Genomic DNA, 27,797 nt, shown 5'->3' with positions numbered 1-27,797 from the left:
GGCACGACAGAGCACATGTTCCAGCCACCATATCCCTTTTACCATTGAGTAAACCCTGAACACTTCCCTGACTCTGTCTAACACTCATCACAGGTGCTCTACCACAGAAGGATAAAAAGAGATTTGATAAATCAGTCTCCTCCCCTCTAGGAATTCAGTCCAGTGCAAAGATAGACTTCCATACCAACTGCAATTAAAATAAATAAGAGCATGTATAAAGAGCTAATGCAAAAAAATGGTTTCACGACAATCAGTTACGGAACTATTAAACTGGATCACTGATCAAAAGGAAAAAGTGAGAGGGGAACTATCAACAGAGAAAGAGCAGACTCAAAATCATGGAATGCGAAAGGCCCCGGCATATTTAGAAATCTGTGAAATGGCTTGAAAACAAGGTGAGGAGGAGTCACTAGGAGGATGGTAGAAGAGAAAGATCGACTACAAGGGAAACCAGCTTGCGAGGAATCTTGAATGCCATAGTATAGTTTGGGCTTTAACCGGGAAGTCAGTGGTTCTCGACATTTAGCTTCCATGGAAAGAAGATAACAGTTCATATGAGGAATGCGACATTCCATTATGAACAGCAGCTTACTATATGCGGCCGCAGTTGGGCCATTCAAAGCAATTAGCTGCAAATGTTCTCCTTTCTCTTCCAAGTCTCTCACATGAAGCTTAATAGAGACCTTTCTACTTAGGCAGAGACCTTTTTCGTCCTCTGACGTCACCTAACCAAATTTTTCCCATAACGTAAGATATACAGCATAACATACAGGATACAAAAACAAATTCAGGTATATCAAAATCCTACCCACACTCATTTTTAAATAACTTAATTAACACCACTGGTCATTCTAATTTCAGGTAAAATGGAGTAAGCATATTCCATTCTGTTTGTCCCACTGAACGCAGCTATGAAATCTGAACAGAATACATTAACCAACTACTTGTGAACTCTGAAAGAACACAGCAACAGGCAGACGGAGGGAGAACAGAATTCAAATGACCATGAACCAGCAATGAGACCAGCACTTTCCTCTGGGCACTGGGGTGCTGAGAGAGACAGAAGCCCTGTATTTCTGACTCCAGAAGCAGAAAAGGGAGCTGCTAAGCAGTATGTGAAGCGAGAACTTCCAGATGCACAAGATGGATTTAGAAAAGGCAGAGGAACCAGAGATCAAATTGCCAACATCCACTGGATCATAGAGAAAGCAAGGGAATTCCAGAAATACATCTACTTCTGCATGACTGACTATGTTAAAGCCTTTGATTGTGTGGATCACAACAAACTGTGGAAAATTCTAAAAAAGAGACCAGAACACCAGACCACCTTCCCTGCCTCCTGATAAACCAGCATGTGGGTCAAGAAGCAACAGTTAGAACCTTACATGAAACAACAGATGGTTCAAAACTGGGAAAGGAGTAAATCAAGGCTGTATATTGTCACCCTACTTATTCAACTTCTATGCAGAGTACATCATGCAGCCACGAAATTAAAAGATGCTTAGTTCTTTGAAGAAAAGCTATGGCAAACCTAGAGAGCGTATAAAAAACAAAGACATCACTTTGCCAACAAAGGTCCCTATAGTCAAGCTATGGTGCCAACAAAGGTCCCTATAGTCAAGCTATGGTTTTTCCAGTAGTCATGTACAGGTGTGAGAGGTGGAACATAAAGAGGGCTGAGCACCGAAGAACTGATGCTTTCAAACTGTGGTGCTGAAGAAGACTCTTCAGAGTGCCTGGGACAACAAGCAGATCAAACCAGTCAATCCTAAAGAAAATCAACCCTGAATATTCATTGGAAGGACTGATGGCAAAGCTCCAATACTTTGGCCACCTGATGCGAAGAGCTGACTCACTGGAAAAGACCCTGAGGCTGGGATTGAGGGCAAGAGAAGAAGGGGACGGCAGAGGATGAGATGGTTAGATAGCATCATTGACTCAACAGAAGTGAATTTCAGCAAACTCCAAGAGATAGTGAAGGACAAGGAAGCCTGCCATACTGAATGAAGTTCATGGGGTCACAAAGAGTTGGACATGACTTAGTGACTGAACAACAAAGAATGATACACCACAATCAAGCAAAGCTTATACCCAAAATGAAGGATTGGTTTAATATTTTTAAATCAGCCACTCAATGCAAAATATCATACTATAATCAAAAGAGAAAAATACAGATAGTCATGTCAATTGATTCAGAAGAAGTATTGATGAAAAAAATTCTTAGAAAACCAGAAGTAGACAAGATCTTCCCTAACCAGATAAAGGGCATCTACAAAAATCAACAAATAACATCAAACTTAATACTGACTGACTGCTTTCCATTAGATTGGAAAATATGTACTATCAACACTCTTATAGCAAAACATACTGGAGAGTTCCCACCTAGTATAATAAGGAAAGAAAAAGAAATGAGGCATACAAATCATAAAAGAAGAAACAGAACTGTTAGTGTCAGACAGCTTAATCGTCTTCACAAAATATCAAAAAAAGTGAAAGCATTAGTCACTCAGTTGTGTCCAACTCACTGCAACCCCATGGACTGTAGCCCACCAGGTTCCTCTGTCCATGGAATTTTCCAGGCAGGGATAACTGCAGTGGGTAGCCATTCCCTTCTCCAGGGGATCTTCGCAACCCAGGTACGGAACACAAGTCTCCCATGTTGCAGGCAGATTCTTAACCGTCTCAGCCACCAGGGCCAAAAGGATCTACCAAAAAAACTCCTACAACTAGTGAGCTAGCAAAAACACAAGATGAAAGATTTTTATATGTTGATCTTTTATCTTGTGTTTTTGCTAGCAATTGCACAATTACAGTCAAAATCCCGGAAAGATTTTTAATAAACACAGACGAAACTCTAAAAATTTATATGGGAACACATAGAAACTAGACTAGATAAAACAATTCCAGATAAAAAAGAATAAAGGTGAAGGAATCCAACTTTAATACTGATGATAAAGCTACAGTAATCAAAACAATGTAGTACTGCCAAATGGACATACATATAGATCAATGGACTAGAAAGCGGAGTTCAGAAACAGAACCACGGAAGTCACTATTTGATTTTCCACACAGGTGCCATAGCAATACTATAGGGAAATGACAGTCTTTTTTAGTCCTTTCACCAAATGGTGGTGTAACAACTCAACACATGCATATGCAAACAACCCCAACCAAGACTTAAAATCTTGCATAGAAAGTAACTAAAAATAGATCTTATATCTAAACATTAATAAGAAACCTAAAAGCTTTTAGAACAAAATCTTCCTGAGCTTAGAATTAGGCAAAGAATTTTTAGACATGACACGAAAAACAAAACCCACAGAATCAAAAACTGATAAAATGACTATCAGAAGTAAAATCTTCTGATCCACAGTAGACATTGTCAAGAGAAGGAAAAGGCAATTTCTCCAACTGAAAGAAAATGTTCACAAATCATATATCCAACAAGGAATTGTATCAAGACTACATAAAGAAATCTCTAAATTCAACAGCAGGAAAACAAACATTTTTTACATGTGTGAACCTTGAACAAGGATGTCATTGAAAAGGATATATGAGTTGCTCAGTCATCTCCAACTCTGCAATCCCATGGACTGAAGCCTACCAGGTTACTCTGTCCATGGAATTCTCCAGGCCAGAATACTGGAGTGGGTACCTGTTCCCTTCTCCACGGGAATCTTCCCAACCCAGGGATCGAACCCAGTTCTCCTGCCTTGCAGGCAGATTCTTTACCAGCTGGGCCACCAAAGAAGCCCAAAAAGGATATAAGAATGGAAAATAAGAACAAGAAAAGATGTTTACACTCTAACCATTAAGGAAATACAAATTAAATTACACTGAGATACCACTACATACCTATTAGAATGATTAACATTAAAAAATTCTAACTGCTGAAAAGGACACAGAACCACTACAACTCTGACATACTTCTGACAGGAACGTAATGTGTACTGGAACTCTGAAAAACTATGGCAGTTTTCAACTAAGTAAAACATACACTTATCATATGATCTAGCAATCCCACTCCTAGCCATCTATCCATGAGAACTAAAAACTAATATTCAAACAAAAATTGATACGTAAATGTTTCTAGCAGCTCTATTTATAATTCTCAAAAATATGAAACAATCCAAATAACTTTCAATGAATAAATGGATAAACAAACAGTATGTATGCATACCATACAATGCAATACTACTCAGTATTTTTATTTTTATTTTTTATTTTAATATAAATTTATTTATTTTAATTGGAGGCTAATTACAATATTATATTGGTTTTGCCATATATCAACATGAATCTGCCACGGGTATACACGTGTTCCCCATCCTGAACCCCCCTCCCACCTCCCTTCCCTACTCAGTATTTTTAAAAGGAACAGACTGATGAATCACACAATAATTTGGATGAATCACAAAAGCATTTTGCTGAGTGAAAGCAACTAGCCTCAAAAATGAAAAGAAGGGACATCCCTATCCCCATTAACATTCCCATTCAGATCAGGAACAAGGCAAGCACGTTCCCTTACCACTGTTTTTCAACATCATACTGGAAGTCCCAGTCAATGCAACAATAAGAAGTAAATAGATTGCAATTAAACACATAAAACTATCTGTATTTACATGGACATTAAAAGAATAATAAAGGAATACTAGGAACAATTCTATGCCCACAACACAAGGAACAATTCTAACAGCCTAGATGAAATGGACCAAAACAATAACTGCCAAAACTTACACCAAACAAAAAGGAGAATCCAAGTGGGTATGTATCTCTTTAAGAAATTAGATCAATAATTAAGAACCTTCTAAAACAGAAAGCACCAGCCTCACATGGGTTCACTGGTGAATTCCACCAAAATTTTAAGGAGAAAATTATATCAGTTAGGTACAATCTTTTTGGAGGACAGAAGCAGAAGAAATACTTTCTAAATCACTCCATAAGGCCAGCATTACTCTAACACCAAAACAAAGACGTTACAAGATAAGAAAATCCCAGACCAGTATCTCTCATCAACATAGATGCAAAAATTCTCAACAAAATAATAACAAACTGAATTCAACAATGTATTTAAAAGAAAAAAAAGTATACACCACAACCAAGTGGGATCTAATCTACCCCAGGCATGCAAGACTGGTTCAACATTTGAAAATAAATCAATGTAATCCATCGTATCATCAAGCTAAAAAAAGAAAATTCATATGACCGTATCAATAAAAGAAAAAGCATTTGACAAAATCCAACACCTGTTCATAATAGACTATTTAAAAAAAACTGTTGCTAACATATTTAGTGATGAGAAACTCTGAAAATTTCCCAAAAGATCAGGAATAAGGCAAGGATGTCCCTTTACCACTGTTTTTCAACATTATACTGGAAGTCTCAGCCAATGCAGTTAAGAAAAGAAAAAATGTACAGACTGGAAAGGAAAACATAAAACTATCTTTGTTCAGATGGTATGATCATCCAATAGCAAGGTTGTAAGATACAAGATTAATATAGAAAAGTTAATTTGTTTTCCTATATATCAATAATGAACAAGTGGAATTTGAAATCTGAAAAACAATACCATTTACATGAACATTCCCAAAAATGAATTACTCAGGAATAGATCTAATAAAATATGTACAAGATCTATATGAGGAATACTACAAAACTCTGATGAAATCAAAGAACTAAATAAATGGAGAGAGTTTCTATCTCCATGGATAGAAAGACTCAATATTGTCAAGATGCTAGTTCTTCCCAATTTGATCTATACATTCAGTGCATTCAAAATCCCAAGTTATTCTGTGGGTATCAACAAACCTATTCTAAAGTTTATAGGAGAGGCAAAAGACCACATAGCCAACACCATATTGAAGAAAAACAGAGTATTAACACTCAACATCAAGACTTATGATAAAGCTACAGTAAGCAAGACAGTGTGGTATTGGCAAAAGAACAGTCAAATAGATCAAAGCAACTGAACTGAGAGCCAATAACTACACCCCACTGATCTCTGACAAAGGAAAAAAAGAAATACAATGGAGCAAAGAAGGCCTCTTCAACCAATGGTCCTGGCATAACCCAATATCCACATGCAAAAATAATAATCATCTATACATAGACCCTATACCCTTTACAAATATTAGCGCAAAATGGTCCACAGAGCACAGAAGAAAGAGCAGTTAAAACCCAAAACTGTAAAACTCCTAGAAGACAACTAAGGAGAAAACCTGGACAAGCTGGGGTATGTCAATAACTTTCTACAGTAGATAAATACTATCAAAGGCACAGTCCATGAAAGAAAGAAGCAGCCAGACTTCGTTAAAATTAAAAACTTCTCTGCAAAAGACAATGTCAAAAGAATTAGAAGACAAGTCACAGACTGAGAGAAAATATATGCAAGAGATATCTGATAAAGGACTATTATCCAAAATATACAAAGAACTCAAACTCGCCAATAAGAAAACAACTCAACTAAAAAACACACCCAAGACCTTAGACACCTAACCAAAGAAGATACACAGATGGCGAAAAAGCACCTAGAAAGATGCCCCACATCACATAACAAGAAAATGCCAAACTAAAGCAGCAAGATAACGCCACACACCTGTTAGAACCACCTAAATTCAGAACACTGACAATATCAAAGGCTGATAAGGACGGGGATCAAGAACTCGCAGTCATTTACTGCTGAGAATGCACAATGGTACAGCTACTTGGGAAGACAGTTTGGTGATTTGTTACACAATTAAACATGTTCATACCATAGATCTGACAATCAGACTCCCATGTCTACACACAGATGTTTCTAACAGCTTTATCCCTAAGGATCGAAAGGAAACGAGATGTCCTTCAGAAGGTGAAGGACTAAATAAACTGTAGCAATCTAAACAACACAATTACTGTTCAGCACTAAAAAGAAATGAGCTATCAAGCTATGAAAAGATGTAGAAAAAAACTTAAATTCATACTACCAAGTGAAAGAAGCCGATCTGAAAAGGCTACATACTGTATGATTTCAATTGTATGATATTCTGGAAATGGGAAAACTATGGAGATCATAAAAAAAAACCAGTGGTTGTCACAGAAGGCAGGAATGGAACAGACAGAACACAGAGGATCTTTACAGGAGTGGAAATACACTATATCATACGTAATGACAGATGAATGCCATTATGCACCTATGCCAAATTGCTTCAGCTGTGTCCTACTCTCTGTGACCCCATGGACTACAGCCCTGCAGGCTCCTTTGTCCCTGGGATTCTCCAGGCAAGAACACTGAAAGGAGTTGCCATGCCCTCCTCCAGGGGATCTTCCCAACACAGAGACTGGATTCCCCTCTCTCACATCTCACATCTCCTACACTGGCAGGTGAGTTCTTCACCAACAGTACCACCTGGGAAGCCCATGGCATTATCAGTTCAGTGTAGTCACTCAGATGTGTCAGACTCTTTGCAACCCCCTGGACTGCAACACGCCAGGCCTCCCTGTCCATCACCAACTCCCATAGTTGACTCAACCTCACGTCCATTGAATCAGTAATGTCATCCAACCATCTCATCCTCTGTCATCCCCTTCTCCTCACACCTTCAATCTTTCCCAGCATCAGGATCTTTTCAAATGAGTCAGTTCTTCCCATCAGGTGGCCAAAGTATTGGAGTTTCAGCTTCAGCAGCAGTCCTTCCAATGAATATTCAGGACTGATTTCCTTTAGGATGGACTCTCAAGGGTCTTCTCCAACACCACAGTTCAAAAGCATCAATTCTTTGGCACTCAGCTTTCTTTATAGTCCAACTCTCACGTCCATACATGACTACTGGAAAAACCATAGCCTTAACTAGACAGACCTTTGCTGGCAAAGTAATGTCTGTGCTTTTTTAACACGCTGTCTAGGTTGATCATAACTTTTCTTCCAAGAAGCAAGTATCTTTTAATTTCATGGCTGCAGTTAACATCTACAGTTGATTTTGGAGCCCCAAAAAATAAAGTCTGTCACTGTTTCCACTGTTTCCCCATCTATTTCCCATGAAGTGATGGGACTAGATACCATGATCTTAGTTTTCTGAACATTGAGTTGTAAGCCAACTTCTTCACTCTCCTCTTTCACTTTCATCAAGAGGCTCTTTAGTTCTTTGATTTCTGTCTTAAGTGTGGTATCATCTGCATATCTGAGGTTATTGCTATTTCTCCCAGCAGTCTTGATTCCAGTTTGTGCTTCATCCAGTCCAGCGTTTCTCATGATGTACTCTGCATATAAGTTAAATAAGCAAGGTGACAATATATAGCCTTGACGTTCTCCTTTCCCTATTTGGAACCAGTCTGTTCTTCCATGTCCAGTTCTAACTGTTGCTTCTTGACCTGCATACAGACTTCAGGAGGCAGGCCAGGTGGTCTGGTATTCCCATCTCTCAGAATTTTCTACAGTTTGTTGTGATCCACACAGTCAAAGGATTTGGCATAGTCAATAAAGCAGAAGTAGATATTTTCTGGAATTCTCTTGCTTTTTCAATGATCCAATGAATGCTGGCAATTTGATCTCTGGTTCCTCTGCCTTTTCTAAAACCAGCTTGAACATCTGGAAGTTCACGGTTCACGTATTGCTGAAACCTGGCTTGGAGAATTTTGAGTATAACTTTGCTAGCGTGTGAGATGAGTGCAATTGTGCGGTAGTATGAGCATTCTTTGGCATTGCCTTTCTTTGGGATTGGAATGAAAACTGACCTTTTCCAGTCCTGTGGCCACTGCTGAGTTTTCCAAATTTGCTGGCATACTGAGTGCAGCACTTTCACAGCATCCTCTTTCAGGATTTGAAATACCTCAACTGGAATGCCATCACCTTCACTAGCTTTGTTTGTAGTGATACTTCCTAAGGTCCACTTGACTTCGCATTCCAGGATGTCTGGCTCTAGGTGAGTGATCACACCATCATCATTTTCTGGGTCGTGAAGTTCTTTTCTATATAGTTCTTCCATGTATTCTTGCCACCTCTTCTTAATATCTTCTGCTTCTGTTAGGTCCACACCATTTCTCTCCTTTATTGTGGCCATCTTTGAGTGAAATGTTCCCTTGGTATCTCTAACTTTCTTGAAGAGATCTCTAGTCTTTCCCATTCTATTGTTTCCCTCTTTTCTTTGCATTTTTATCACTTTTTTCCCACATATACACATGTGAAAGTTGTACCATAGAGAAGGCTGATTGCTGAAGAATTGATGCTTTTGAACTGTGGAGCTGGAGAAGACTTAAGAATCCCTTGGACAGCAAAGAAATCAAACCAGTCAATCCAAAAGGAAATCAATCCTGAATATTCATTGAAAGCACTGATGTTGAAGCTCCAACACTTCAGCCACCTGATACGAAAAGCTGACTCATTAGAAAAGACCCTGATGCTGGCAAAGACTGAGGCAGGAGGAGAAGGGGATGACAGGGGGTGAGATGGCTGGATGGCATCACTGACTCAATGGACATGAGTATGAGCAAGCTCTGGGTGATGGTGAAAGACAGGGAAGCCTAAAGTGCTACAGTCCATGGGGTCACAAAGAATCAGACACGACTGAGCAACTGAACAACAACCGAATGTACAACACCAAGAATGAACTCTAATGTAAACTATGGACTTTGGGTAATCATATGTCAACATAAGCTCATCATTTGCAATATACGCTCCGTTCTGATGCTAGATGTTGATAATGGGCAGGCCATGTATGTGTGGAGGCAGGAGTGTATATGAGAAGACTCTATACTTCCTCTCAATTTTGCTGTGAACCTAAAACTGCACTTTAAAAAAGTATTTAGAAAGAATAAAGTATATGTGAAAGCATTTATCAAGAGGAAAAATTAAACCCTTCACAAATAGGTTTGTGTGGTTTTGCAACTGTTTTCCCCTACACAGAGCATTCCTGCTGAGTTTCATCAACATAGCCTAGGGATCTATAACAATTGGAATAGCTCACTGGAGTTACTCTACTATATTTAATTATAAACTCCTTTTCACTAAAATATCTAGTATCAATTTGGGGGACACATTATAGACCTGGAAAGTAAACTAATATATGATTAATTTGTAGGAAGACCTGGAAGGCACTGAAATGTTTATAAAATAAGACATTTAAAAATACTATCTGTATCAGTTTTACCTGGACTGTCTCCCTCATAGAAAGACAAGGTTCCTGCCTTTTGTCCCAAGCCTACAAGCCTCCACTGAGAGACCACATCCCACTCCCAGTCCCTTGGCAAGGCTCTGCATCAACACGTTGAATGGATGCATGACCGAAGATGGCAATAATAGGATTTACCTGAATTGGAGCCTCTCTTCCTTAGGCTAGGCTTCAACTCAAATAAACTGATACATCAGACATAAATCTATTGTCACTCAGACAGCCTTATATCTTCATGAAGATGCCTCCTGGACTCCCCCCTTCGCTACTCCAAATTGGCAGCTTTGCCATTATGACAATCAAGCAAGAGGAGCAGCAAATAGCAAAAGAAGCTGTCCCAAGAAGGGTCAAGCCACTGGCTACTACTGCTTGAGATCAAGAGCTAGCAAGTAAATGAAATGCCTACACAGGCTGAGTCGTGCTGATTTACATGTTAAGAACCAATCTACTGAGCTGGCTCAGGACCACTGCACATGCTACCCCATCTGCCTAACTGAATGCCTAGTTAAGAGCTGACTCTCATCTATCAGGTCTCATCTTACCTTTTAAAGAATTTCTCTGATCACCACTATTCTCTCTCAGCAACTGGTCTGTTTCCTTCATAACACTTACCACAATTTGTAATTATTTGTTTGCATGTTTTCTTATTTTATATCTATCTCTACCACTAGACTCAATGAGAGCAAAAATCAGTTTTCTCCTAGTCACTATTCTAATTTTAGTGACCAGCATAGCATCTGGCCCACAACAGGCCTGCAACAGCACCCAGCACAGCATCTAACCCTAAAAACCTGACTTTCTTTGGTGGAGAAAAGGGACTTCTCCATATACTTAGCATGGGAAGCAATATGCTACAATGGAAATAGTACAAGTTGGAGATGTAAAATTAGAACTTCAGCTCCATTGCTGGGCCTAGCTAAACCATCTTTGACAACCTAGTTTGTATCCAGAAGCCCCAGTTTTCTCAACTTAAAAGTATGACAATAACACTTCCCTTACATAAACACCGATTCTCTAGGAAACTGCAGATATTCAATAAGTGACATTTATTAATAGTTCTTAGAATGATCATATCTTTCCATCTACTAGGAAGTCTTCAATGAATGAGACTATAACAGAAATGAGTTAAGTCAAAGTCTTATAAATGTGGCAATATCAAAAATACTGTATTTATAAAGGTAAGCTATATTTTCAAATCTTTTTTTGTATGTTTTTTCAGTAAGACTACAGAACTTCTAAACCTATGTAAATAGATGTTTAAAGAAAACTAAATCTACAATCAGGTTTTTTTTTCATACCATCAGGTACTAACCTACATCGAAACACATAATATTCTTTTTCAGACCATGCTGTTTAAAGTCACCAGAAACTTTCAGATATACAAGAAGAAAAGGTAAGCTCAGTATTTCACTGTGCTTTGTTTTTAAACTAAACTTTTAGTATCAGTGAAAGGATAAAGGTCTTATTAACAAAAATTAAGGACTTAGGGACGCTTTTTAATTTTGGAAAGGAAAATTGTCATAAGTCACTTTCCAAAGATTAAGAATTGTAATGCTTTTATAAAGGTTAAACAGCAATTATACAAATACAATAATTCATACATAAAGATACTGATATCAATACGTTTTTTTGCCCCTGTCCAAATATAATTTTTGCCTGGCTGCTAAATAGTCAGTCCTTCCTTACTGGAATGATTGGTTTACCCTTAACTCCACAGGACTTAAACTGTCAGTCTTTTAAGAAGCTTTGACAGGTTTTGACTATATAACCTGCTGAGCTCCCAGCACCCAAGGGAGGGTCCTGGTTGCAAATTTTACTTCTGATATAGCTGACCAGGAATACTGGCTCCACAGATAATAGATTTCAATAACCACCACCCACAGGTTAACACTTTGAGTAGTACCCATAATACTGCTTTAATTAAGTTAATACATGAAGGTCACAGTTTGGTAGAAAGTTTTATTACATTTGGCAGTGCTTACAATAAAAAAAAAAAAAAAACAGAAAGAAAGAACTGTGTATAGGAACTCTATAAATTTGCCTGTTGATATAATCCAGTCTGCTCATGGATTTATACTGCATTTCAATTTATTTTCTAAAAGGAATTCAATTTATTAGTTCCATTTCCCCAAAATGTGTACATTTCTAGCATTTCTAACTGGTCGTTTCACAACAGATGGCTCTAACCATGCTGGGCACAGAATGGGTATACCTGCCACAAACAGGCCACCCACTAGGGCAAAGGCAATTCCTACCACCACCATGCCCACCCCCTGATTTTGGTGGAAAAGAATGATGCTTTGATTTGTCTTGTGTCTAATGATTAGCTTCATGTGTTACATATTAATGTCTTTCTGAAATAATGAAATTATTTTTTCATCCTGAAAAATAAAGATATATAAAAGTTGTTTTGGAACTTAAACCCTTCATGCAGTAGAAACTAAGACAAAGAGTATTTACAACATGTGAAAAGGCAAAACAAACAAAAGTTTAAATGAATCTGAAATTAAAGGTTCACTTTAAAGTGTTAAAAAGAAAATGAGATAATGTATCTTAACACACAAATCACACAGTCAGTGGGGTTGATACATTTTTCTATTTTTATATGTAGTATTAGGTAATTTGAGGTTATTTTGCAGAGAAGCAAAAAATGGTGGTTGAATTTATACATATTGAATTCAGCCATAATTGTATTTTTTAAATACACAACCTGACAGGCACTATGGTAGATAATAATGAATCAGCATGGGAGCCATTTAATATACTTCTTGATTAACTCATTGCCTGTCCACTTCGCACACAGACACGCTTACATGTCATAATCGTCATAATTCCCATCATCCCCACTGCTAACACTCAAGCTCCTTGATTAGTGCATAACTCCCAAACGAGCCATTGCTAATGCTAAATAATTCTCTTCAGCCTCCTGCTACCATTCTGCAGGATCTCCAATTAAATATAATGTCCCTGATGAGCCATATTAATGTGAACAAATTCCTACCAGGGAATCCTAACCTATTCCATTTTCCCAAAAAATATGTAGAGAAAGTAATTTAGTCAAGACAAAGATAATCAAAACAGTTTAAACTGATATAGTACAATGTCTCTGCAAAATATGTTTTTTCAAAGACAATAAAAGAAAAAGGATGGGAAAAGTAATGTCTAAACATCTTAAATGATTCCTTCTTAATAATCTGTTCTTCACTGAAAAGCCTAGTGTTTTAAATATGCATACGTAGATACACTGTACTGAAAGCTAAGTTTTAAGAAAAATGAGCATTACCAAGTTTTAGAGTATGCCATTCAAAAACCCTTTAATTACCTAATTACCAGAACTCCAAGGTCCATAATCATATTAATGAAACCAATTCCTTCCTTCCCATTAAATGCAGTATTACAGTCACTATCAGAGGCTTTACCATGGAACTCTATGTTGCCCATAAGAAAACTTCATCCTGAACCATGACAACTATAAGCATTTTTTGCAAGAATGAATTAAGAATCCTATAGATTTTCTATTTTCTATTTCTAAAAGACTGGGAAAGTTTCTGACCTAATTAAGACCAACCGGGAAACGTGGACTATGATGGCCATTATCTTAAAATATTCTGCACTAGTGAAACAACAGAACATACATCTCGACTACACACATACACCATCTCAACTACACACATACACACGACAAAAGCTCATCTGACTTCTCAGTTACCATCCTCAAAAAGGTTTACAAATCTGGCTCTGGTCACTGATTCCTATCTGAAGATTAATAATGACACTAGCTGCAAATAAGTCCATTAAAAGATTTTGTTAAAAAAAAAATTTTTTTATTAAGAACTTTAACTCTCTTCCAAAGAAAGAAAGGTTGCAAAATATCCTGAAAAGTAAATGAAGTAAATAGAAAAGGTAAATGCTTGAGGTTTTGACACTTAAATTGCTTTCAACTCTTGATGTTGACATAAGACAAAAGATATTCGAACAAAAATGCTAACAGATCTAAGTTTATTAAAAGATATATATATAAATATATAAAAAGATATAAAACATTCTAACCAACCCATAACATTTTTAAAAGGTTTTCTCTAACGTCTTTTACACCTTAGCCTGTGCTGATATATTCCATCTTCATTTACCTGATCATTACCCTCCAGTTTGTTCAGCTGGAACCAACATACACTAATTACACAGACATCACAAAGTCCTATTTGTCCCCAGTACCTCCCCAGACAGCAGGGAAATAACACCAAGGGTAGGCAAGCTAAGTGATGATCCCCCCCACCTTGCTGTCAATCATCCCAGAGCACTCACAGGGGCACCCCACTCAACCTCATTACCGAATCCTAAGGGCAGGACTGCAACACTCACCAGGAGCCACAGCTCAAACAGCAGGCTGCCGGGCCAACATGGGCGTCGTAACAACTCCTTCCCTGATTTTAGGTTTTGCTATTAATGCAATAAATATCAGGTATTTTTCATTTAAATCCAATGTTACAATACACAGACAAAGCAACAAAATATCAGTAAGTTCAATTTAGGAATCTAGATAGGAAATACAGTCAAAGGTTGAAGTTCAGAGTCATTTAATCCCATTTAAAAACAAAAACTCACGGCCCTAACTTCATGTTTAAAACAAATATAACAATATTTTGTGGTTTCTTAGGGAAAGGTTCAGTAAGTCTTTTCACCTGAAAACATACATACATAGATAATTATCATAAAAGTAAATTAAGTTATCTAACATGCATTTTGAGAAGTGCAAACACAACAATCTCTAAATTCTCGTAATTATTTGTTCCCACTATTCACCAAACTAATGAAGCAAGATCTGACTTCCCATTTAAAAAGTCTTGGTCACCAAAACTGTCAGACAGTTCTCATTACTTATTATTTCTTAACTTCTCTGGGGCTACCTCAAATCATAGCACATTAGGCATAAAACCCTACAATACACTTCTGCCTTTTATGTCAATATTATATTAATCCCATGGAGGAAGAATCTCATGGAGGGAGGATCCTGGTAGCCTACAGTCCATGGGGTCGCAGAGTTGGACATGACTGAGTGACTTCACTTTCACTTTCAAACAAATAAAATCTCACACATCAGCCCTTTACCTAAAATCGAATGAATTTATTCCATAAATCTGTGTCTTCTGGCTCCAAAATTTTGTCAAATGGTCCTAATAATTTCCACTTTACAAGGTATTACAATTTTTTTTTTTTGCTACACCACATGGCATGAGGGATCTTAGTTCCCTGACTAAGGACTGAATTCACACTCCCTACAGAGGAAGTCTGAAGTCTTAACTCTTTGACTGCCAGGGAGTCCCCAGTATTTTTTAATATCTGTTAGTGCAGACACTACTGAAGCGACTTAGCAGCAGTCTTTATCTTGGAGAAGGAAGTGGCAACCCACTCCAGTATTCTTGCCTGGAGAATTCCGTGCACAGGGGAGCCTGGTAGGCTGCTGTCCATGGGGTCGCACAGAGTTGGACATGACTGAACTGACTTAGCAGCTGCAGCAGCAGCAGTACAGTTACCTCTTTAATTTTCCTCAAAATTTCCTAGGCTATTCTTGCATATTTTTTGTCAATTCCCCTTCCCCATTACATTATTACATTTATTAGGATTTAATACAAAAACATAGATCTAGAAATAAGTAGCATTTACAATATTGTTTCCCCATAAAAAAAGAAGTCCTCATATAAGTCATATAAATTCACTTTAAATTCATATCTTAAAGTGTTTTATCTTCGGCACTATTTCCATGAGGTTAAATACTTTTTAAGTTGTATTTCTACCTTGTTAATGTTTAGGAAATCTATACATATTTGTATTTATTTTTTTAACTATCATAGAGGCTTTCCTCACTTTTCTAAAGAGTTATTCAGTTGCCAGTGTAACTGGAAACTCAGTACTATCTTATCATTTGTGCCTTTCCTGTCCACCATTTTATAACTCTCGCCTAAAACTGAAACTCCAGTACTTTGGCCACCTCATGCGAAGAGTTGACTCATTGGAAAAGACTCTGATGCTGGGAGGGATTGGGGGCAGGAGGAAAAGGGGACGACAGAGGATGAGATGGCTGGATGACATCACCGACTCGATGGACGTGAGTTTGAGTGAACTCCGGGAGATGGTGATGGACAGGGAGGCCTGGTGTGCTGCAATTCGTGGAGTCGCAAACAGTCGGACACGACTGAGTGACTGAACTGAACTGAACTGCATTGCCAAGTACTTCCTGGATTCTATTAAATATCAGTGGTGATAGTACATATATGGGTCTTCATCTGGACTTTTATGAAAATGCTTCCTATAAGGTATGACTTAATTTTTATTTTGGGATGGAAGTAGTTATCTGATCCTGTCTTACTAAGGATTTTACAAGAGAAAGACAGTGAATATCCTTTAAATGACATTTAGGCTTCTATCGATGCTTTTGAACTATGGTGTTGGAGAAGACTCTTGAGAGTCCCGTGGACTGCCAGGAGCTCCAACCAGTCCATCCTAAAGGAGATCAGTCCTGGGTGTTCATTGGAGGGACTGATGTTGAAGCTGAAACTCCAATACTATGGCCACCTGATATGGAGAGTTGACTCATTTGAAAAGACCCTGATGCTGGGAAAGATTGAGAGCAGGAGGAGAAGGGGATGACAGAGGATGAGATGGTTGGATGGCATCACCGACTCAATGGACATGGGTTTGGGTAGACTCCAGGAGTTGGTGATGGACAGGGAGGCCTGGCGTGCTGTGGTTCAGGGGGTCACGACTGAGCGACTGAACTGAACTGAACTGAAGGCTTCTATCAAGGTGATCATACAGTTTTCCTCCACTAACCTATTAGTATATTCAATTAATAATGTCTAATATTGAAACCATATTGAAATGTCATGAATACACTCTGCATAACTGCAGCATTTTATTTAAATAAATTTTATTCTAGTTCCTATTACTTAGGATTTTTCTAACAATATATATGTCATTTCATTTTCTGCTTACTATCTTTGTCCAGATTTTGATTTCCAAGTGACTAGGCTGGTTTCAGAAAAAAGAAATAGAAATCTCTTTTTCTTTCTCTAAGTCTAGAGCAATATAAACAGTGTCAAAATTTCTTGCTTCCTGAAAATTGCAAAGATTCCTTGTGATAGTCTCTAGGCCTGGACACTCAGAGTTCTTTAGTCATTTTCTACCTTACTTTTCTACCTTAGCGTTTTCAAGCACAGGGTTGTGGGCCTATACTTGTCACCAATTTTATAAACTGAGCAAAATAAAATACTCAGTAATTTAAAGGCTTTCAAAAGTATGTTAAACTCCACTTTCAATAATGTATTAAACCACCAGGCAATTAACCAGGATAGATGACTTAAATATCTTTATGAACCAACCAGTCCTAAAGACAACTACAGAACACTCCACCCAGCAAGAGCAGAATATAATCTTAAACTCACGTGGAACGTTCTCCAGAATAGGTCATATGCTAGTCCATAAAACAAACATTAAAAACTTTTAAAGGATAGAAAAAGAAAAAATACATTCTCTGACAAAAGCTGAAGGAAATTAGAAATCAGTGACAAAGAAATTTGGGAAACTCATAAATATGTGAATTAAACAAAATTCCTAAATAATAAGTGGTTCAAAGAAAAAATCACCAGGGCAACCAGAAAATACAAGGCAACCAGGAATAATAATGAAAATACAAAATGTCAAAATACGGGACGCAGCTTAAACAACACGAGAAAGCTGTATGGTGAGACCCCTATATTAAAAAGACCTCAAAACAACCTAGTCTTCTACCCTAAGAAACTTTTTTAAAAGAGCAAACTAAATCCAGAGCAAGCAGAAGGAAGGAAACAAAAACTAATGTAAATATAAATGAAGTAGAGAGTTTAAAAGGAGGGAAATCAATGAAACCAAAAGTTGGTTCTTTGAAAGATCAATGAAACTGAAAATCTTCAGTTAAATTGACCAAGGAAAAAAACGGAAAAACTCAAATAACTAAAATTTTAAAGGGCTTCCCTCGTGGCTCAGATGGGAAAGAATCCACCTGCAATTCAGGAGACCTGGGTTCAATCCCTGGATTGGGAAGATCCCCTGGAGGAGGGCATGGCAAACCCAGTCCAATATTCTTGCCTGGAGAAACCCCATGGACAGAGGAGCCTGGCAGGCTACAATCCATGGGGTTGCAAAGAAACAACACAGGAATAGAAGAGACATTACCACTGGCCTTACAGAAATAAAAACAATAAAGAAATACTATAAATAATTATTTAACAATAAACTAGATAACTTAGGATGAAATGTCTTCCCTAGAAGGAAATAAACTATAGAACTAACTCAAGAAGAAATAGGAAATCAAGAGACTGAATTAGTCATCAAAAAACTACTCACAGGGACTTCCCTGGTAGTCTAGTGGCTAAGACACCATCCTCCCAATAGAGGGGGCCCAGATTTGATCCCTGGTCATGGTACTAAATCCCATATGCCACAACTAAGAGTTTGCAAGCCACAACCAAGGATCCCACATATTACAACAAAGACTGACAATCCCGTGAGCTGCAACTAAGGCTGCCGCCTGCAAATAAATAAACTTTTCTTAATGTTAAAAAAAAAACAACGACCCACAGAGAAAACCTCGGATCTAGATGGCTTCACTGGTGGGTTCCACCAAACATTAAAGGAGTAATTAATGACAACTCACAAACTTCCAGAACAATGAAAGATGAGGAAACACATCCCATAGTATAACATGAAGCCAGAATAACTCTGATACCAAAACACAGACATCAAATGAAAAGTATAGACTAGTATCTCTTACAAATATGGATGAAAAATCCTCTACAAAATACCAGCAAACTGACTGCAGCAATATATACAAAGGACTATATACATTGTGGCCAAGTGTGATTTATGCCAGGAATGTAAGGCTAAACATCCAAAAATTAATTAATTAATATAATATACCACTTCCCTGGTGGTTCAGATGGTAAAGCATCTGCCTACAATGCGGGAGACCTGGGTTCAATCCCTGGGTCGAAAAGATCTCCTGGAGAAGGAAATGGCAACCCACTCCAGTATTCTGGCCTGGAAAATCCCATGGACAGAGGAGCCTGGTAGGCTACAGTCCATGGGGTCACAAAGAGTCGGACATGATCTGAGTGACATCACTTCACCATATCAATGGAATAAAGGATAAAAACCACATTATCATCTTGGTAGACACAGTGAACACATTTGACCAAATCAAACACCCAATCATGATAAAAACTCAACAAGCTAGCAGGGCACTTCCTCAAACTAATAGTGGAAATTGATGAAAATCCCAGAGCCTAAATCAAACTTAGTTATGGAATACTGAATGTTTTGTTTCTCATTTTAGGGGGAAAATAGAGTACCTGCTCTCACCACTACTTTTCAATAATTCTGAAAATTAAAGCTAGGGAAATTTGGCAAGACTATAAAATAAAAAATCCAGTTAGAAAAGAAAGAAGTAAATCTATCTCTCTTTATACATGACATGATCTTCTAGACAGAATCCTAAGAAATCTATTTTTTTAACTATTAGAAATAATAAGGAAGTTCAGCAAAGTTGCAGGACCCAAATCACTATATGAAAATTGACTGTATTCCTATATACCTGCAAATAAAATAAAAACTGAAATTAAGAAACTGCAATTCTAGGGAATTCCCTGACAGTCCAGTGGTTACAATTCTGCACTCCCAATACAGGGGGGCACGGGTTCAATCTAGGGAACTAAGATCCTGCAAGGCATGCAGTGCAACCAATAAAAAGAGAGAGAAAAGAAGAAAAAATTGCACTTCTAACAGATCAGAAGTAATACTAAAATACTTAGGAATAAATATAGCAAAGTAAGTGAAAATCACTCTCTGAAAGCTATAAAACTGTTGAAAGAGATTAAAGCAATGTGAACAACATCAGATGGCATGTCCATGCTCACATATAGGACTTTAAAATGTTGAAATAAAGATACTTCCTCAAATTGACCCACAGATAACACACAATGCCTATCAGAACACCAGCAGGATACAGTGTCCCACTAGGACCATTTTCCGCTCATAAACCATTCTCCACAAATCTTTTCAAAGAGTAATAAGGGCCTGGAGAATGACAGAAAAGACAATTCACGACTTGATAAGAAGCTTAACCCCTGTTTTGCTCTCTGGTCCTGATCATTTCCCACTGGAGGAGTTTACACTGTGTTGACTCTCGCCTCATCCCTGGAGGCGGTTGCACTAACCTCACCAGTACTTACGAACTGTTCTCCTGGGCGATGCCTGCCTCTGAGACTGCTCTGGGTCAGTCTTCTCAAAGAAAGCAAGAGACTGTTTTCAACAGAGGGGCAGGATAGCATACTATTTTAAGACAGTCCAATAACAAGCAGACTAGATAGAAAACCCACAAACCCTCCCTAGAATCACCTAAAAATTCTAGATTAAATATAACAAATTTCCTCTAAATGAACAGTCTGGCTTACAAGAAACCACAAGCAATCCCTAGGGATCAAAAACAAAGAAGCAGCTAAACGTCAGACAGTATCCACTAGAACCAACACCACTAATCTTGGAGAATGTAAGCGGGGATCTGGGTAAACTAGAGAACTTGAGTTTTAACTCTCAGAGATAGGAACCACGTGTGAGCTGAAGATTTGAAGGAAAACTCCTACCTAAGGCCTTGCTGCTCAAAGATTACATCCTCAGTGAAGGCGAGGGTCAGGGGGTGGGGGGATGAATAAATAATCTACCAAGTAGGGAGTAGACAAATACTATCAGCTGTGCTTCAAGGTTAAGGAAAAAGTCTCCTCAGGAAATTAGAAATCATGAGCCTATGTAACAGAAGGAGGGGTGTGTGTGTGTGAGAGAGAGAGAGAGAGAGAGAGAGTGTGTGTGTGTGTGCGCGCACGCGCGACCGTGTGTGTGCGTGCGTGTGTGGTTTCATCTTGTTTTGCCCATCCTAATAATTCAGCAGCCTTCATGCCAAGAAATGAATATAAAAATTAGTCAGTGACACCCTGGAGTGATTGGCAGAAGCCAATAGAATTACCACCCAACAGGATTACATCTACAACCCAAACCACACAGAATTCAACATTAAAGATACCAAATATGGTATCACAGGACAAAATCTACATGCATGAGGAAATAATCCATTGAGAGAGAACAGTCAGAAATAGAAACAGGTATGCAGGAACTTGAAATAATATGATAGGAACATTAAAACTAAGTTAGGCTGTAACTAAGACATGGAATGACGCAGATATGCCAAGAAAAAAACACAAAACAAAAATCAGGCAGGGAATTCCCTGGTGGTCGAGTGGTTAGGAAATGAAGCATGCAAGATTCTTTCACTCCAAGTAATATTCAAAATGCTGACCTCTTCAAAATAAATACGGAAATATATATAATACATCTGAATAGCATACCTTGTTCATAATATCAACATTGTAAAGCTGGCTAGATATGGTTAGATACGATGCTAACCTTTGGGATCAAGTGTTAAAAAAGCAAAATATGCTGTTAGAGGAATTCACGTCTTTGTCTTTCTTGAGACTGAAGCAGAAACCAAGCAGCGGATGTGGCCTTACTGCCGAGGCTTAAATCAAGCTCTGAGCATTCTAACCATCATGATTATTATCCTGTTTTTACTTATAGTATCTTTCTAGAAACCGACTTACAGAAGGTCATATTAAGAGAGTTTTGACTTGAGCAGGCATTGCTTCCTTCCCATTGGGAAGCCTAGCAACTCTTATTCTAAACTATGAATCATAATCTTTGGTTTAAAAAAAAAGTGGCTAAAAGTTTTTAAAATATAAAAACTACCACCTCTGCTTCAAGAAGGATAACTGTCAAAGATTTAAAACTCACACCAACTCTTTTGAAAGCAGTTTTGCCAAAGTTTAGAAAGTGTCCACAAAGCTAGGAACAAAGTACTCAAAGAACATGAGTGAACAAAGTACTCATGTTCTTTGAGGTAACAGCTTACAGAAGCAGACTACCCTGGAACATCAATATTGAAACATAAATAAATAGGAAAGAATGAAAATATAAGTAATTTTGGACTATCCATGTCAACAGTCACCTCCAGGACAGCACAGCATAGAGAATTAACTATTCTATGATATGAAAAAGAAAACTATAAGTGAAAGGTTGCTGTTACGCTTGAAATAAAAACAGTGACTGTCCACAATTCAGACACTCTTCTCTCTCAATTTATCTATGAATGAAAACATGGCCTGAGCTGCATACACTGAAAATAAAAACATGATGAAAAGAGTATCCCAATTAAAATTAAATTAAAAATTTAAATGAGAACAGTGAATTCTAAATCTACTACAAGCTTGATGAAAACACAAGCTTTTTTCTGGAGGAGTTTACTATTGGTAAATGCCTTACTTTATTAATCAAGAATGACATTAAAGCCACAGTTTTCTCAGTGTTTCATGAATATTTTGTAGATATAAACTAATCAAACTATCAGTTAAAACAAATTATTAGTAAAGAAGCCAGAAATGAATAGTCAAAAAAAACAAACGATATGTATGCAAAACAAGTTTTAATTGCTTGATTTAATTATTTTAACCAAAAGATAAATATTTTAAATGTAGGGGCCAAAAAAGGAAGACAAGACAAAATGAAAGCTAGTGGAAGGGATGGAATTCCAGTTGAGCTATTTCAAATCCTAAAAGATGATGCTGTGAAAGTGCTGCACTCAATATGTCAGCAAATTTGGAAAACTCAGCACTGCCCACAGGACTGGAAAAGGTCAGTTTTCATTCCAATCCCAAAGAAAGGCAATGCCAAAGAATGCTCTAACTACTGTACAATTCCACTCATCTCACACACTAATAAAGTAATGCTTAAAATTCTCCAAGCCAGGCTTCAGCAATACGTGAACCATGAACTTCTAGATATTCAAGCTGGTTTTAGAAAAGGCAGAGGAACCAGAGATCAAATTCCCAACATCTGCTGGATCATCAAAAAAGCAAGAGAGTTCCAGAAAAACATCTATTTCTGCTTTATTGACTATACCAAAGCCTTGACTGCATGGATCACAATAAACTGTGGAAAATTCTGAAAGAGATGGGAATACCAGACCACCTGACCTGCCTCTTGAGAAACCTGTATGCAGGTCAGGAAGCAACAGTTAGAACTGGACATGGAACAACAGACTGGTTCCAAATAGGAAAAGGAGTATGTCAAGGCTATATATTGTCACCCTGCTTATTTAACTTCTATGCAGAGTACATCATGAGAAACGCTGAGCTGGAGGAAGAACAAGCTGGAATCAAGACTGCCAGGAGAAATATCAATAACCTCAGATATGTAGACAACACCACCCTTAGGGCAGAAAGTGAAGAAGAACTAAAGAGCCTCTTGATGAAAGAGAAAGAGGAGAGTGAAAAAGTTGGCTTAAAGCTCAACATTCAGAAAACTAAGATCATGGCATCTGGTCCCATCATTTCATGGCAAATAGATGGGGAAACAGTGGAAATAGTGGCTGACCTTATTTTGCGGGGCTCTAAAATCACTGCAGCCATGAAATTAAGACACTTTCTCCTTGGAAGGAAAGTTATGACCAACCTAGACAGCATATTAAAAAGCAAAGACATTACTTTGCCAACAAAGGTCTGTCTAGTCAAGGCTATGGTTTTTCCAGTGGTCGTGTATGGATGTGAGAGTTGGACTATAAAGAAAGCTGAGCACCGAACAACTGATGCTTTTGAACTGTGGTGTTGGAGAAGACTCTTGAGAGTCCCTTGGACTGCAAGGAGATCCGACCAGTCCATCCTAAAGGAGATCAGTCCTGGGTGTTCATTGGAAGGACTGATGCTGAAGATGAAACTCCAATACTTTGGCCACCTGATGCGAAGAGTTACTCATTGGAAAAGACCATGATGCTGGTAAAGATTAAGGGCAGGAGGAGAAGGGGATGACAGAGGATGAGACGGCTGGATGGCATCACCGACTCAATGGACATGGGTTTGGGTAGACTCCGGCAGCTGGTGATGGACAGGGAGGGCTGGCATGCTGCGGTTCATGGGGTCGCAAAGAGTCAGACACGACTGAGCAACTGAACTGAACTTCTGAATAAAATTTTGAAGTTACAAAGACTGAAAAGTCTCTGCATTAAATTACCATACAATAAAAGCTGACATTACCAATAGGTCCTGTTATCAAAAGTAGCGTGAAAGAGTGAAAACCAGTAACTTATCAAAGTACAACTACTTACATTTCATTCCATACAGTTCCAATAATTTATATACTTTACCCATGGGACTTTTTCTCCTCATTCATAGTCTACTACTGCTACAAATGCCTGCTGTGATAAAAAATCTCCAATAACATTAGTTATCATTCACCACTTTATGCTATACCTTCTTTTGCTCATGTCCAATCAGCATTAGTCTTCCATTTTATTTAATCAAACTTTCAGCTGCGCACAGTACAGCATTTAGGAAGGTCAAACAGTTAGAGCATCCCCTTAGTGGCTCGGAGTAACGCTGTGGGGAAATGTGCTCCCATAAGGCAGCGCTGCATAAACATTTCCTTAATAGCTAGCTCTTTTAACTTTCTCATGCTCTGCCTAAATGTACTTGGCGACCAGAATCCCTCTACAAACTATTTATTCTACTCTAACACCAGCGTTTTTGCCTGGAGAATTTCAGGGATTGAGGAGCCTGGTGGGCTACCATCTATGCGGTCGCACCAAGTCGGACACGACTGAAGCGACTTAGCTGCAGCAGCAGCAGCATCCAGCTTTTAAAGCCTCGAAAATAAAATAGTTAAGACACATATTGAAGACATTATGAAGCTTCCATTTTGCTTAATACAAGAACCAGTTCAGTTCAGTTCAGTCACTCAGTCATGTCCAACTCTTTGCGACCCCATGAATCGCAGCACGCCAGGCCTCCCTGTCCATCACCAACTCCCGGAGTTCACTCAGACTCACGTCCATCAAGTCCGTGATGCCATCCAGCCATCTCATGCTCGGTCGTCCCCTTCTCCTCCTGCCCCCAATCCCTCCCAGCATCAGGGTCTTTTCCAATGAGGCAACTCTTCACATGAGGTGGCCAAAGTACTGGAGCTTCAGCTTTAGCATCATTCCTTCCAAAGAAATCCCAGGGCTGATCTCCTTCAGAATGGACTGGTTGGATCTCCTTGCAGTCCAAGGGACTCTCAAGAGTCTTCTCCAACACCACAGTTCAAAAGCATCAATTCTTCGGCACTCAGCCTTCTTCACAGTCCAACTCTCACATCCATACATGACCACAGGAAAAACCATAGCCTTGACTAGACGGACCTTAGTTGGCAAAGTAATGTCTCTGCTTTTGAATATACTATCTAGGTTGGTCATAACTTTTCTTCCAAGGAGTAAGCGTCTTTTAATTTCATGGCTGCAGTCACCATCTGCAGTGATTTTGGAACCCCCCCAAAATAAAGTCTGACACTGTCTCTACTGTTTCCCTATCTATTTCCCATGAAGTAATGGGACTGGATGCCATGATCTTTGTTTTCTGAATGTTGAGCTTTAAGCTAAGTTTTTCACTCTCCTCTTTCACTTTCATCAAGAGGCTTTTTAGCTCCTCTTTACTTTCTGCCATAAGGGTGGTGTCATCTGCATATCTGAGATTATTGATATTTCTCCCGGCAATCTTGATTCCAGCTTGTGCTTCTTCTAGTCCAGCATTTCTCATGATGTACTTACTCTGCATAGAAGTTAAATAGCAGGGTGACAATATACAGCCTTGACGTACTCCTTTTCCTATTTGGAACCAGTCTGTTGTTCCACGTCCAGTTCTAACTGTTGCTTCCTGACCTGCATACAGATTTCTCAAGAGGCAGGTTAGGTGGTCTGGTATTCCCATCTCTTTCAGAATTTTCCACAGTTTGTTGTGATCCATACAGTCAAAGGCTTTGGCACAGTCAATAAAGCAGAAACAGATGTTTTTCTAGAACTCTCTTGCTTTTTCCATGATCCAGCGGATGTTGGGAATTTGATCTCTGGTTCCTCTGCCTTTTCTAAAACCAGCTTGAACATAGGTATTTTTTAAACTATGTACCTTTTCAAGCCAACAACAACAAAACCCTCCATCTTTCACTTTTTTCTATTTGATTGAAAATAAGATCCTAACTCAAATAAAGCAAATATACTTACAGAACTAGCATCGACATCACTGTGGATGGCAACCGTCTTAATGCCCATCTTCTTGCAAGTTTTAATAACCTATATTAAAATACATTAATGTTATCTACAATAGTAATTCATGTTTAAAGGGCTTTAATAGTAAAATTCACAGAGTAAAATGGAAAATAAGATTAAAATTCCACTCACCCGACACGCAATTTCTCCTCTATTAGCAATAAGAATTTTATCAAAAGTCTAAAGAGAGGAAAACAAACACATAAGAAACTGTTAACTCTCAATATGAGACCAGAAAACATCAAGCTTTGTTTGCCACAGTTACCAATGGGCATAATCCTAACAAGCCCTACTTCCTACATGGTATTAGATACTAAGCACGTGTTCACGTACAACCAGGCTACTACTAAACTCATAGGGCAGGATCTAGCCTTACAATTACCCTGTTAAAAAAGTATCAGTTGATGAGGTTCAATAATTCATAAAGGAACTACATTTCTTGCCAAAAGATAATCTTCAAATGAGATTTCAGAAAACTAAAAACTTTAGTTAAAATTGCTTGAGAGTTTACTTGATTGTTTTCTAAATTCAGAGAAATTCTAAAGGTTATGTTTCTCAAAGTCAAGTCTGATATAATTTATATTCCATCTCTTTGGGATTGGGGCATAGCATTAAGTGATATTTTCAACAACTCAGAACAGATAAACTAGTTATACTGTTACCCAAAGAGTTCCAGACCACGCAGGCTATGCTATTTGAGTATAACGTTGAGTTAATGCTATTGAGTATATTTGTTGAGTATAACATTAAGTATAATGTTAAGTTTGAATAACCACATTTTGAAACAGCTAAGGCCACATAATAGAAAAAGATGTTCCATTTTGTGTAGGGTGAGACACCTAAATTCTAAGTCCAACTTTGCCATTAATGACCTATTTCACTCTAAGTAAATCAGTCTCTGAGTACTGCAATCTCTCGATTTCCACATAAATAAACTGATATAGCATTCTAGTGGGAAACTATTTAACAAAGTTCTCTCCTGACTCTAGAACTGAACAAGCTACTCTTTTTAAAGAAATGCACACGAACAATTTTAAGTAACTTGGATGCTATACATTAGTACACAATGATTGCTGGGTTAGGGAACTGTTGCATGTTAAATGGACCCTTTTTTAAAGTTTTAGTCATATTTCTAAAAGAAAAGTTAAAGGTATATATGATCTTAAAAGTACTCTTAAATAACTTAAAGTAATATGTTAACCTGAGAGCAAATTACAGAATCTCAGAACTGCAAAAGGCCTTTAAAGTCTTGACTGAACCTTTATACCACACACGGGTTATACTACCCAACTGAGACAAGCCTCCACCTGGGCCCAAAAAACACCCTAATCCCACCTAGGGCTTGGAGCTATAAATTCGCGCGCGCGCGTGCGTGCGTGTGTGTGTGTGTGGTGTGTGTGGTGTGGTGTGTGTCTGCGTGTGTGGTGTGTGTGTGTGTGTGTGTG

The 27,797-nt window shown here is 38.2% G+C and overlaps 1 protein-coding gene across 1 annotated transcript in view; it reads right to left on the bottom strand.

Annotated features, from left to right (window-relative positions):
• PCCA (propionyl-CoA carboxylase subunit alpha) overlaps positions 1-27,797 on the bottom strand; it is a 381,462-nt gene that overhangs the window by 333,133 nt on the left and 20,532 nt on the right. The window contains exons 3-4 of the mRNA XM_040267408.1: positions 26,485-26,532; positions 26,308-26,376 (exon numbers count right to left, since the gene is read on the bottom strand). Of these exons, the coding sequence (XP_040123342.1) occupies positions 26,308-26,376; positions 26,485-26,532 (117 nt within the window). The remainder of the gene's footprint in view (positions 1-26,307; positions 26,377-26,484; positions 26,533-27,797) is intronic.

Source organism: Oryx dammah, unplaced genomic scaffold, assembly GCF_014754425.2.
Source record: "Oryx dammah isolate SB20612 unplaced genomic scaffold, SCBI_Odam_1.1 HiC_scaffold_24, whole genome shotgun sequence".
NCBI classification, from domain to species: domain Eukaryota; kingdom Metazoa; phylum Chordata; class Mammalia; order Artiodactyla; family Bovidae; genus Oryx; species Oryx dammah.
The sequence above is the reverse complement of the archived record's forward strand: the minus strand, read 5'-3'. Positions and strand labels throughout refer to the sequence as shown.